At 40.0% G+C, this 13,879-nt stretch overlaps 1 protein-coding gene across 1 annotated transcript in view; it reads left to right on the top strand.

The window, feature by feature from the left end:
- The window catches only part of stat1 (signal transducer and activator of transcription 1), a 57,774-nt gene that overhangs the window by 20,131 nt on the left and 23,764 nt on the right, over positions 1–13,879 (top strand). The window contains exons 8-13 of the mRNA XM_003217427.3: positions 224–375; positions 2,951–3,109; positions 7,544–7,636; positions 9,119–9,178; positions 10,293–10,325; positions 12,202–12,292. Coding sequence (XP_003217475.2) covers positions 224–375; positions 2,951–3,109; positions 7,544–7,636; positions 9,119–9,178; positions 10,293–10,325; positions 12,202–12,292 — 588 coding nt within the window. The remainder of the gene's footprint in view (positions 1–223; positions 376–2,950; positions 3,110–7,543; positions 7,637–9,118; positions 9,179–10,292; positions 10,326–12,201; positions 12,293–13,879) is intronic.

Raw genomic sequence — 13,879 nt, 5'->3', positions numbered from 1 at the left:
TCATTAACAGTCTCAAGAAGTAGCTAACAAGGAGACTGGAACAAGTAGAGAGGGCAATGATAAAGATGGGCAAAACCCAAGGCATAATATTGCAAAAATCCTCACTTCTTTCTATGATTTTAGGGAAGCCCTTCAATAACGAGGCAGTTCAAATGCCTCAAGTAAGAAGCCATACCCACAATGCTGTCTTTTAAAAAACTGGTCTGGTCATTAATCCCATCAGGATGTGCTTCGCATGATCACGGCTGCACTGAATTTAGCAGAACACACTCAGAATGTTTTGATCCAAGAGGAACTTGTGGAATGGAAGAGTCGGCAACAGATTGCTTGCATTGGAGGCCCACCAAATGCCTGTCTAGACCAGCTTCAAAACTGGTAAGTCTCTAAGCACAAAAAGAGCAAGGAGCACACTCTTTTGCTGACAAGATATGTGCTATGTGTACATTAAGACCCCTGTATCCATGGGGATAGGTTCTGGGCAAACTGCAGAGTTTTTTCAGATCACGTCAGGGGGTGCTGTGGTTTAGCTTTGATTATGTTGTTATGGATATTGTCAGAGTAATAGCAGCACAGCAGTAGTTGGATGGAATCAGTGGAATACAGAACGAAGAGACATCAGAGACAATGGTAAAATTATATACAAGTTTTACTGAAAGCAGTAATCAAGACAATCAGACTTGCAGACAATAGACACAGGACTCTCATTCTAGGCAGACAGAACAGAACAGAACTCAACTGATGTAATCAGTAAAGCATACACACTTGTGTCTGGACACTCCCCAGTTCCAGCCACACATCAAGGTCAACACAGCTTCTCAGCAATTAACTCTTTACAGACTATGGTACACTCTGGATGATGCAATCAGTATGCAATACTGGCAAGACACAAATTTCATTTAAACACTATCTATACACAAATCCCACATTAACAATTCCCCCCATATACTTGTTGCTGCACCATGATTTTACCTGAATTTTAGAATACCATTTATATTTAATTATGTTTTAATGATTGTATATTTTTAGATTTTGAATTGTATTGAAATGCTTTTAATGGAAGCTGCTTTGAGTCTCCTTGTGGGGAGAAAAAGAGGGGTATAAATAAACATAATAATAATAATAATAATAATAATAATAATAATAATAATAATAATAATAGAGTCATGTTGGAGAATTTAGGCATTCATAGAAACATCCTTTCTAAGATACCTCTCTAGTATTGTCTAGGTCCTCCAGCACAACATCTGAATTTTGGTATACTATAATAACTTGGAGAATCTAGCACAGTGATTCTCAACCTGTGGGTCCCCAGATGTTTTGGCCTTCAACTCCCAGAAATCCGAACAGCTGGTAAACTGGCTGGGATTTCTGGAAGTTGTAGGCCAAAACACCTGGGGACCCACAGGTTGAGAACCACTGATCTACCAGATTCCTAGAGAGATCATTTCTTTCTCTGGACATGAGTACGTGAAATGTGGATATGATATGCAGAGTGTATCAAGACTTTGCAGTAGAACATACTCATGACCAGACCATGGTTCAAGATCACAAGAGGAAATGTATTGCTTATGGGTACATCAGCAATGCTGGTCATCTTTTGAAAGCTGTAAGAGAGACTGTGGATACAAAGTACAGTCAGCCCCCCATGTTTTGTAGAACTCCCTGTGAAAGTGAGAAAAAAACACAAATTTAAAAACACTGATTTTTAAAAAAAAATCTGGGGAAGCACCTCTTTGGGAATTTTAGGGAAGCTCTTTTACCGTTACTGTTTACTCTGTTGAAAAGATGGAAGCTGTAGAATTGAACAGCTTGAAAAGCAGAATAAATTTTAGAAGGGAGAGTTGAGTTCGGAAATGGTGCAAGGAGAATTCTTGGTGTGCCAAGATCTAGTAGAAGGTCATTTGATGCAACATATTTAGAGAAACTCATCAAGCTCAGGTATGGTCAGTACTTGGATGATGACCACCTGAGAAGTGACATGAATTCCCTGCCTTTATAGTCTAGTGCAGTGGTTCTCAACCTGTGGGTCCCCAAGTGTTTTGGCCTACATCTCCCAGAAATCCCAGCAGTTTGCCAGATGTTAGGATTTCTGGGAGTTAAAGTCCAAAACATCTGGGAACCCACAGGTTGAGAACCACTGGTCTAGTGATTAAGAGAGATTTAGGTTCAAGTTCTCCACTGAGTCCACGAAAGTCCTTGAGGTTAATTTGAACTAGTCACATACCACCTCAAAGGAATGCTGTGATGGTAAAAGTAGAGTCATGTATGCTGGTTTAAGATCATTACAAGAAAGGTAAAGTGTAAATAATGAAGTATTTATTTATTTATTTATTTACAGTATTTGTATTCCGCCCTTCTCACCCCGAAGGGGACTCAGGGCGGATTACAATGAACACATTGGCAAACATTCAATGCCAACAGACAAACCACATTCAGTTTTAGACAGACACAGAGGCATTTTTTAACATTTTTCCAGCTTCACGATTCCGGCCACAGGGGGAGCTGTTGCTTCACCGTCCATTGGTGGCTGTTCTTCCTCATTCTTTTCCTCGTGAGCAGTTTTATGGTGTTGTAGATTAGTTAAATTAGCCTCCCGCATAAAGCGTCCCTAAATTTTCCCTACTTGACAGATGCAACTGTCTTTCGGGGCTGCTAGGTCAACAGCAAGTACAGTATTATTTTCCCCTCCCTTATCCATAGGACTAGTATGCGCAGTTTTGGCTACACCTAACCAAATAAGTCAGGTGCTCCAGAAAATGGTGTTTCTTGGGAAGTAGTCCTTCATTTCAATATGTTTGCTATTGTCCGCAGTTTCCTGTATCCACGCAAGATCTAGGAACATCTCCTGCATAAATATAGGGGTCATATTGTACATACATAATCCTGAGTTTGTTGACTTCCAGATTTGCAGCCAGTGAGTTTAGTACTAAAATGTAACTTGTAACGGCAGGTTTACCACTGTAGCTGAGAGTCTTCAGCAGATTCACCAGCAGCTGAAAAAACTGGAGGAGCTGGAGCAGAAATTTTCATATGAAACAGATCCCATCCCACAGCAGAAGCAAGGACTGTATGACCGGACACTGAGTCTTTTCAATCAGCTCATTCAGAGGTGAGCAATCCTCTTGTCTCTCAGAAGTTGAATGGCTAGACTTTAGTGACTGATGCAGCAACAGATTTTGTAAAGCACCTTACCCAGTCTACTTTTACAACCTCTCCATTTTAATCCATGTTTTTATTAGTTCTTGTCATTTGTTTTTATTGGCTAATGTTTAAATTTTATAATTGTGCATGTTTTTTGTCTATTGTTGTGTTTTATATTGCTATTGTTTTTATTCGGGCTTGGCCCCATGTGAGCTGCCCTGAGTCCCCTTTGGGGAGATAGAGGCGGGGTATAAAAATAAAGTAGTTATTATTATTATTATTATTATTATTATTATTATTATTATTATTATTATTAAGCAAGGGCGGGAGTGTCATTTGGGGGTGATTGATTTCACAAACATGTATCCAGTTGTTCGCATAAAGCCAAAGCAATATTTTTGGTGACACTTGATGATTTCAGTGTGTTATCGAAGTCTTTCATGGCCATGTTCCAGAAGCATTCTGTCCTGACATTTTGCCCACATCAATGGCAGGCATCCTCAGAGGTTGTGAGACCTCACAACCTCTGAGGATGCCTGCCATAGATGTAGGCAAAACATCAGGAGGGAATGCTTCTGGAACATGGCCAATACAGCCTTGAAAACTCACAACAAGCCATTTGGCAATTTCCTTTCCAACGTCAAGTATGTTGGGTATAGACAACACACCCATGGCTGTGGATGATGTCAGTTGCAGACTTACTGGAGAGGAGAAACTGGGATTTCGGTATTGCATAGCAAGTGTCAATTCACACAAACACATGTCTTGATCTAAATAATTTGCTCAATAAGGAAGAGTATGGATGTGTAGCCTGTTTGCAGGGATAATATAAGGCTGTGTTTCTCAAATTGCTTCTCTAGGAGTTTTGGACTTTAGCTGTCAGAAATCCCAGCCAGCTTACTAACGTATGAATTGTGGGAGCTGAAGTCCAAAACATCTGGAGGAACAGAGTTTGAGAAACACTGGTATAAGGAAAACCAAAGCTCAAAATTAGCTGAGACTAGCCAAGCAAAGAGCAACAAAAAGGGGTTTTCTAGATACATTTGAGGCACGAGAACAAGGAGACAGTGGAGCCAATGTTCAGCAAGGATGACAAAATGTTAACAGAAAGACAGAACCTCTCATTACTTAATTTCCTTCAGTCTCCTCCTGCCCTCTGCCCCCAAAAGAGAATTGTGTATTTCTGTGCAAAATCAGAGACTTTGGCAAGGGATTTGAATTGCAAATCAAGATTAATAGGAAGTTCATTAGAACTTGCCCAGATCACCTAAATGGATTCAGATCTGTCAGGCCAGTTGAACTGCGTCCCAAAGTACTTACTGTTCCCTTGCCATCAATCTTGAGAGAACGCGGAGAACACAAAGGTGACAGAGTAATGAAGAAGGGAAAACAGTATCCCTCTCTTTTAAAAAGGTTTTTAAAAGAAGATCCAGGAAACTACAGATGAGTCAGCCTAACCACAATACCAGGAAAAAAACATTAGAACAAATTATACAAGTGTCTGTCTGCAAGTGTCATGTTGAGAGTACAGTGGTCAGTAAAAGTCAACCTGAGCCAAACTAATCAATGTGTCTTCTTCTGACTCGATCGCTAGTTGAGTGGGTGATGGGAATGTGTTAATGTATTTGTCTGGATTTCAGAAAGGCGTTTGTTAAGGTTTTCCATAATATTTAAATTAGCAAGCTTATTAAATGTGGAATAGATGGGAAGACTGCCAGATGGGTCCATAACTATATAGAAAACAATACCCAAAGCAATTGTCAGCAGTCATTATGCTTCAGATTGGAAGGTCTCGAGTGGAGTGCCAAGTTTCTCTCCTGTGCCTATTACTCTTCAACATTTTTATCAGTGACTTAGATGATGGAGTTGAGGGGCTCCTCTCTCATATGCCACAAAACTGGAAGACGTGGTTAACCTATTGAAAGATGGGAACAGAATTCAAGAGGACTTACATAAACTAGAAAATTGGCTAGATATTAATATGAATATTAATATCATATTAATATGCGGAGCCCCGGTGGCGAAGTGCGTTAAAGTGCGAAGAGCTGGAGACCGAAAGGTCCCAGGTTCAATCCCCGGGAGCGGTGTGAGCGGCCGCTGTTAGCTCCAGCTCCTGCCAACCTAGCAGTTCGAAAACATGCCAATGTGAGTAGATCAATAACCCTTACCAATACCTCCGGCGGGAAGGTAACGGTGCTCCATGCAGTCATGCCGGCCACATGACCTTGGAGGTGCCTACGGACAACGCCGGCTCTTCGGCTTAGAAATGGAGATGAGCACCAACCCCCAGAGTCAGACATGACTGGACTTAACGTCAGGGGAAAACCTTTACCTATTAATATGAAGAAATGTAATGGAGACAAATGCAAAATTTTGCACTTAGGGTACAAAAGACCAAAAGCTGAGTTATAAGATACACAGTTCAGTAATACACATGGCAAGGACCTTGGGATTATTGCTGATCATAAATTGATCATGAGCTAGCAAGGACAAAGGTGAAAGCTTTTTCCCAGTTAAGGGAAGCAATAGACCCCCACTGTATTCTTCACTGGTCAGACCCTATGTGGAGTTCTGCATCCAGTTCTGACAACTCATATTAAGGAATTAGGCAATTTGAAACACGTTCAGAGAAGTAGATCAAGGATAATAATAGGTGCAGAGAACTAATCATATGAGGAAAAGTTGAAGAAGTTGGGCATGTTCAGCTCGGTGAAAAGAAGACAGGGATGACATGATGGTCCTCTTTAAACCTCAAGGCTTGCCACAAAGGGGAGGGGGCAGGGTTGTTCTTTGCTGCCCAGAAGGTAGCACCGAGATCTAATGCTTTGAAGTTGCATAAAGCTAGATCTTGATTGAACATTAGAAGGAACTTCCTGACAGCAAGTGTGGCTTGGCCACAGAATTGATTGCTGAGAGAATTAAGGGGAGGTCTTCTCTGGATGTCTCCAAAAAGGGGCTGGGCAACAAAATGCAAGGAGTCTTTAGCTGGAGATCCTACTTGAACAATGTGGATGACACTGCTCTAATGGTTCATGATTTCATTCCTGATGACCCAGATTCAGTAATAATTCACAATATCATTGAGGACATTGTTGTAGAAGATGCAAAGGCCCATGAGGTCCTTTCCAATGCTGTGTTGCTAGGACTCTATGTCTGGATTGGATGTATTGAAAATAATTAACTGGGAACATCTGAATCCAAAAATGACCCCAGTTTTTTTTTCTATCACGTCAACTTTCTAAGGTACAGGATACCCTCCCCTTGTCCCAAGAATCATACAAAATGTACATACAAAAGAAAATAAGATAAGCTGTAGAAAATTTTCATAGTCCCAAATCTTGTGCCAAAGCATTAAACTCACGCTGAACAAACTGAGTTATCTTCAATTTCAAAATTTCCATTGTTGCTGTTGCTTAGTTCTTCACCATACTTCTGTTTTTCGAAAGAGGGTAGTTCAATGAAAACTTGTACTGGGATTTCAGCTGAGGGAGGCTTTGGGCTTATAGCTGGTGGTAGACTACGAGATTCTAGTTTACATTTATTTTATAATAACAACAACAACTTTATTCTTGTATCCCACCTCCATATCCCAGAAGGGACTCAGGGCGGCTTACACAGGGACTAACCAAAAACAACAACAGAGCATTACATACAATAGTAACTAAAACAGCAATTTAAAACAATATAACAAAGGTATAAACAACATAACATAGCAGTTACTTTATAAGCCTGAGAGTCTATTGCTACATACAGCAGTCACTTGAATGATCTCTGAAGTTATCACTATATAAAGGCAGCAGTCTCTTGAATGATCTCAGAGCTCTCAGCACACTGCTTGCACACCTTGTGAGGGGCCCAAGTCTTATCTTGATCACCAAGTTTTACTTTAAAATATGCAAAATAGGTTTGCCTAACAAATGTGCTGATGTTTGTCCTTTGACTGGGAATGTTGAAACTGCCACAAATATTACATAACCAATCAGGGTTGTTTAGGCACTTATGACAAGAACTAACAGAGGCAGAAATGATCTGAAGGAAAGGAAATAAGTATGTATAAATTCTGCTACCTCTTTGTATTCAGACAAGAACATGGACTACACTTTGGAATATGATTCACTATATAGATTGGCACTCAAAGGAGGTTTGTCCACAGCCAATAGGAGGAGAGCACTAGTGCTTCCCTCGATCCAACATGTTAACATAGGCTGTAGAGAAAAAACTTGACGTGATCGAAGCCTATTTAAGTCTCACACAGCTGAAAAATCAAACACAACAAGACTTAGGTTGAAATTGTTCCCCAGTGAATCTTTGCCCTGGTCCTTTGCACACATCCCTTTTATGTATCGATTCTGTATATTTAAATATTCTGTATTTAAGTATCTATCCTGTGTTCCTTGTCTAGTTCCTTTGTGGTAGAAAGGCAGCCTTGCATGCCTACACATCCCCAGAGGCCGCTGGTTTTGAAGACTGGAGTGCAGTTTACAGTTAAGCTGAGGTAAGGCAAGAAAAATGTAAATCATTCCTTTGTCTTTTTTCAACTAACTATTCAAATTCAGAACTATTAATCTCAATTTGGGATAAAATTTGATGGACTTGCTGGGAACAAGGTTCAATAAACATATCATTTTTTTTAAAAATGGAACAAACGTAGTAATATCTATGAGAAGCCTGTAAATTGAGACCCTATCTACACCGCTATATAAAATCCAGATTATATACTTTGAACTGCATTATATGGCAGTATAGACTCATAATCCAGTTCAAAGCAGATAATGTACATCATATGGCAGTGCAGAAGGGGCCTGGGTCTTTAGTGGATTTAAGTCCAAATAAATACCAGTAAAACTGGCTGCAATTGAACACTGGTCAGTATCAACAAAGGTGTTTTTGGAGCCAGACCTCTTTCTTAGGACAACATCATGAATTAGGATGCTATCCTGTTCTGACTTATTTGAGATTACTCTTATTGAACTCAGTGGGGCTTACTTTAGTATAGATGCAGATAGGATTCATATAATCTGTTGGCTCATGGTGAAATAAAAGTATCCGCATCTTGAAAATGTCATGCTATAGCTTATCCCATGCATGTTTGCAGGTGCTCTGTATCCACCAATTCTGTATCCATGGATTCAATCATCAACAGCTTGAAAGTAGTGCGCTCCCTTTAAAAAATCTAAGAAACAAGCCTTAATTTTGCTCTTTTATGTAAACTTATACATAATTGCATTTAATTCACTTGAACATCTATGAGAGTCTTGGAATCAAACCCCAGCTGATACCAAGGGTCCACTGTATTTGTGTTTTTCACTGGAGATTTTCCCATTTTTCCCCCTAGGCATTTCTCTAATCTTAATATTCACTGAGAAAGGTGGCATGGTATGAATGGATTTCCCACAGCAACAGTATTTTGTGATTAACTATCCTCATTGTAATGCAGAATATTTGAGGATAGGTTGATCATGAGTAGGTGATTACAATCCATAATTATAAAGATTGCTCCGTATAGACAAAACAGCTAGGAATCGGCTTTTCATTAAGGATCAACTCAGGTTGAATATACACTGCCCTATATCCCAGGATCTGCTCCTAGATTATCTGCTTTGAACTGGATTATATGAGTCTACACTGCCATATAATCTGGGATAAACTTATAGTCTGGGATCAGATCCTGGGATATAAGGCAATGTGGAAGGGACTACAGCTGCTTGCATTTTGGGGACTGTCTTGGGGATATGGGTATGGGGTCTCCCTTGTTGAGTGCTTGTCCTTGTCAGAATTAACTCTTATTGCAATTAATACAACCGTTTAAATTTTAGGTATGGATTATATCTCCTGTTGATGCTTCAGTAAAGGCGATGTTGGGACCAAGGCTTTTTTCAGGAGCCTGAGACATTTAGAAATATTCAAGTCTCATGAAGATAATTATGGAATAATTTCTTCTTACGTGTATTAATCTTTCTGCTACTTTTCTTTCCAGATTGCTGGTGAAACTACAAGAGCTGAACTACAAATTGAAAGTCCAGGTTGTGTTTGATAAGTGAGTGACATCTTACATTGGACCACAACAATTTCTGTTGTACTGCCAGAGAGAAATCGAGCAGTAGTGTCATCATTTGCTTTTTCTTTTCTTTTTTCTAAATAATTTTTATTAAAGAAGAGATAGATTTCTTTTACATAAAAGTGGGGGAACAATCCAAGTAGGTAGGAAAGTAGGAAATACAGAAAAATAATAAAAAAGAAAAAGAGAAAGAAAAAAATACAATGTTGCAAATTTTATGTAAAAAGGACAGTTACATTCCACAAACAATTTACTGGTTAAGTTCTATAGATTCCTTGCCAGGGATAAATTAAGTTGATAATTCCTATAGATACTTCAATTTCTTTGGAAACACTGTAATTCAACTGTCCTGTGAATGTATATTCAGAAGTGAGTTAAATTCCTAGGTCTTCCAGCACAAAACTTTAGTCAGCTTCCACTGGAAGCTGAACATAATCATTGAAGGATCTAAAACTTCCTTGAAAAAACATATGTAATCCTCTGAAGATGCCAGCCATAGATGCAGGCGAAATGTCAGGAGAATATGTTGCTAGAACACAACCACACAACACTCAAACATATTTGATTGAATCTGCAAAAGTCAAAATTGAAATCTAGAGAGATGCCTGCAGACTGTCTTCCTCCATTCAGAATTGGAACCATGTTGCTCACTCTTTTACACTTGTTTAGGACTCAACCTTATTTGATGCAGTGGGGTTTTACCCCATTCCTTGTAATACTGGCATCTTGGCATTTACTGGGTTGTAAATATTTGCTTATTTACACATTTGGCTGTGTAGCTATGAATGAAAAGGAGATGGGGGGGAGCATCAATCTCTCCAAGAGAAAAATTGAAGAATTTCTGTCTGTACACATTAGCCTCCCTGTACCTCATTTGTGATAAGTTTACTTTAAGGAGTCATCTGTTAATACCTCCATGGTTTTTAATTGGAAGTAAAGGGGGCAGGGGGATCTCGGATTACACAGTAATATCTTTGCAAGATATTTACTTGAGTGAAAACTTCAATAAAACGGATAAGCATCTGAAATGCCATATAGTGTAGGCCATGTACTGTTTAACATTCTTCTCTTTTCTCTCTCTTGTCATTTACAGAGATATTGGTGAGAAAAACCCCCCAGTGAAAGGGTATGTTGTTGACACTTCTCTTTTGCATATTATATATACTGGCTTGGGTACCCCCAGCGTTGCCTGGGTTATTTGAAAAAGTCAATTTTTACTTGTACAAAATGCATAAGGTTATGGTAAACTACAACTCACATCATGCCAGGTGAACCCTAAGAAATTCCATCAGTATTTAAAATTTGTTATGTTGGGCAAGTTTGCTCTAGATGCATCATTGGTGGGGTTCGGTGTGCTTTCTGGCTGTAGGGTAAACTACAATTCCCACTATGGTGAATCAGTCCTCTCAAGCTCCTCCAGTAGGTTGTGTTAGTCATGGCGGTTCTGTGTGCCAAGTTTAGTCTAGGTCCATCATTGGTAGAGGTCACAGTTTCCCTGGTTGTGGGTAAACTACAATTCCCAGAAAGGAAGGTCAGCTCCCCCCAAAGCCCTCCAGTAATCAAATTTCAGTGTATCGGATATATGTGCCAAGTTTGGTCACATACTTGGCACACATACTTGGGTTCACAGTGCTCTCCGGATACTTGGCACACATACTTGGGTTCACAGAGCTCTCCAGTTGTAGGTGAACTACAGCTCCCCCAAATCAAGGTGAATTTTCCCTAAAGACCTCCATTATTTCTTGCTGGTCTTGGGGGCTCTGTGTGCCAAGTTAGTTCCAAGGTCCATCTTTGGTGGAGTTCAGAGTGCTCATTGATTGCAGGTGAACTATACATCCCAGTACCTACAACTCCAAAATGTCCAGGCCAATTCCCCTCAAAACTCACCAGTATCCAAATTTGGGCATATCGGGTATGCATGCCAAGTTTGGTCCAGATCCATCATTGGTTAAGTTCATAGTGCACTCTTGATGTAAGTGAACTACAACTTCAATAAAGACCTCCAAAGACCTCCAGTATTTTTGTCGGTCATGGGGGTTCTGTGTGCCAAGTGAGTTCCAGGTCCATCATTAGTGGAGTTCAGACTACAACTCCTATAAATCAAAGTGAATTCTCCCCAAACCTCGCTAGTATGTTCAGTTGATGAACAGTTCCTCTGTTTGCTGTGTGCCATAGAAAAGAATAGGAAAGGGTTATGGGAGAGTCAGAGGGACGGGTCATGCAAATTCCACACCAATGGAGAAAGTCAGAAACACTGGGATGTCTGTGGTAGAGGAAAAACAGAAAACCTAGGATAAAATTGTCCCTGTATGAAAGCCTTCACTTGGGTGGTGGGCAGTATGGTGTTTGTGGAGGACATTGGCAGGGCTCTTGGACATGTTCATGGCACTCTCTATAACCTGCAGTATCATTGGAGGAAGGGCCATTGATGTCCCTGACTAATGTGAGCTACAACTATTTGTGGAAGTGGGGGGTTGTCTGTGAAAGTGGACACCCCAGCCACACACATACCGTGTTTCCCTGAAAATAAGACAGTGTCTTATATTAATTTTTGCTCTCAAAGATGTGCTAGGTCTTATTTTCAGGGGATGTCTTATTTTTCCATGAAGAAAAATTCATATTTATTGTTGAACAAAAAATGAACATTTATTATACTGTACAGTAATTGTCAACACAAGCCAGCATAACCAGGCAAACTGTGAATCCTTTCATGTTACTACCATTATTTTCATGTAAAACAATCTATGGTACTATGTACATTTGCTGATCCTGCATGCTCTGGTGTTCTGTTTGGCAGGCATGCTTCCAAATAAAAACTTGGCTAGGTCTTACTTTCAGTGGAGGACCTATATTTAGCAATTCAGCAAAACCTCGACTAGGTCTTATTTTCAGGGAAACAGGGTACATACATATTTTCACTTTTATTATGTGTATAGAAGACTATATATATAACATTTTTACTCGAAAGTTCTTTTTTTAAAAAAAAACATATCTTTTTGCAGGATTAGAAAATTCAATATCTTAGGAACAAATACCAAAGTGATGAACATGGAGGAGTCAAATGGAAGCCTGTCAGCAGAATTTAGACATTTGGTGAGAAATATTTTCATCCTTGTTTCATCTTTTTTTTTTCTTTAAAGGGTGAGGGTTTATTCATATTTACGAAATTGTGGGTTTTCCTTCTGCAACGTCGTGAGTCATCTTGCCATGGTGTTGATGAGCTGAGTCTAGTCAAGATGGAAGGGAGAAGAAGTATGAGATCCTTACACTTCCTCTAGTCATTGATCTAGTTAGCCTATCTGAGTCTCGTTTAAAAGAGGGAAGAAGATATAAATAAGTAGTAATAACCATAGTCTTTAATGTATGTTGTCTAAGGTTTCTCAGTCTTGATGCCTATGATTCAACTTTAAATTGTCTGTATATTTCATGCAAATTTTGAAGGTTGCTTCTTAATTGTTCAGCAAATCTACAAGATCTCAACCTTGAGATACATTCACTGTGATTTCCAGGTTTAATCCATAAATACAAAAGCCATGCTAAACTATAGGGAAGACAGCAGCCCAATAAAAGCAGGCATTGTCTCTGAGAAGGCATCCACCCTTCATTGCTGTTTGTTTTCCAGGCTGTATGGCTATGTTCCAGAAGCATTCCCTCCTGACTTTTCACCCACATCTATAGCAGGCATCCTCAGAGGTTGTGAGGTTGTTGGAAACTAGGCAAGTAAGTTTATATATTTGTCGAAGGTCCAGGGTGGGGGGAAAAAACTCTTGTCTGCCTGAGGCAAGTGTGAATGTTGCAATTGCCCAACTTGATTAGCATTGAATGGTCAATTGCAATATTCACACTTGCCTCAAGCAGGCAAGAGTTGTTTCTCCCACCCTGAACATTTCACAGATACATAAACCTCACTTGCCTAATTTCCAACAGACTTCACAACCTTTGAGGATGCCTGCCATAGATGTGGCTGAAAATATCAAGAGAGAATGCTTCTGGAACATGGCCATACAGCCCAGAAAACTCACAGCAGTCCAGTGGTTCCAGCCATTAAAGACTTCAACAACACGTTCACACTTCAGTTGCAATGATGCCCATATGCTGAACAGTGGACTCCGGTGACTTCTTAAATACCTCCACTGTAGGGCAGCAGACATGCACAAGTAGGGGCCCTTCTACACTGCTATATAATCCAGATTATCAAAGGAGAAAATTCACATTATCTGCTTTGAACTAGATTATATGCGTCTATGCTGCCATATGGAGCCCCGGTGGCAAAGTGTGTTAAAGCGCTGAGCTGCTGAACTTGGGAGACCAAAAGGTCACAGGTTCAAATTCCGGGAGCGGAGTGAGCGCCCGCTGTTAGCTCCAGCGTCTGCCAACCTAGCAGTTCGAAAACATGCCAATGTGAGTAGATCAATAGGTACCGCTCCGGTGGGAAGGTAACAGTGCTCCATGCAGTCATGCTGGCCACATGATCTTGGAGGTGTCTACGGACAATGCCGGCTCTTCGGCTTAGAAATGGAGATGAGCACCAACCCCCAGAGTCAGACATGACTAGACTTAATGTCAGGGGAAACCTTTACCTTTTACACTGCCATATAATCCAGATGAAAGCAGATAATCTAGATTTTATATGGCAGTGTAGAAAGGGGCCTAGGTCTCTGTATTTTAACAGAGCTTTCC

Source organism: Anolis carolinensis, chromosome 1 (genome assembly GCF_035594765.1).
Source record: "Anolis carolinensis isolate JA03-04 chromosome 1, rAnoCar3.1.pri, whole genome shotgun sequence".
NCBI classification, from domain to species: Eukaryota; Metazoa; Chordata; class Lepidosauria; order Squamata; family Dactyloidae; genus Anolis; species Anolis carolinensis.
This window is presented reverse-complemented; position numbering and strand designations above follow the sequence as displayed.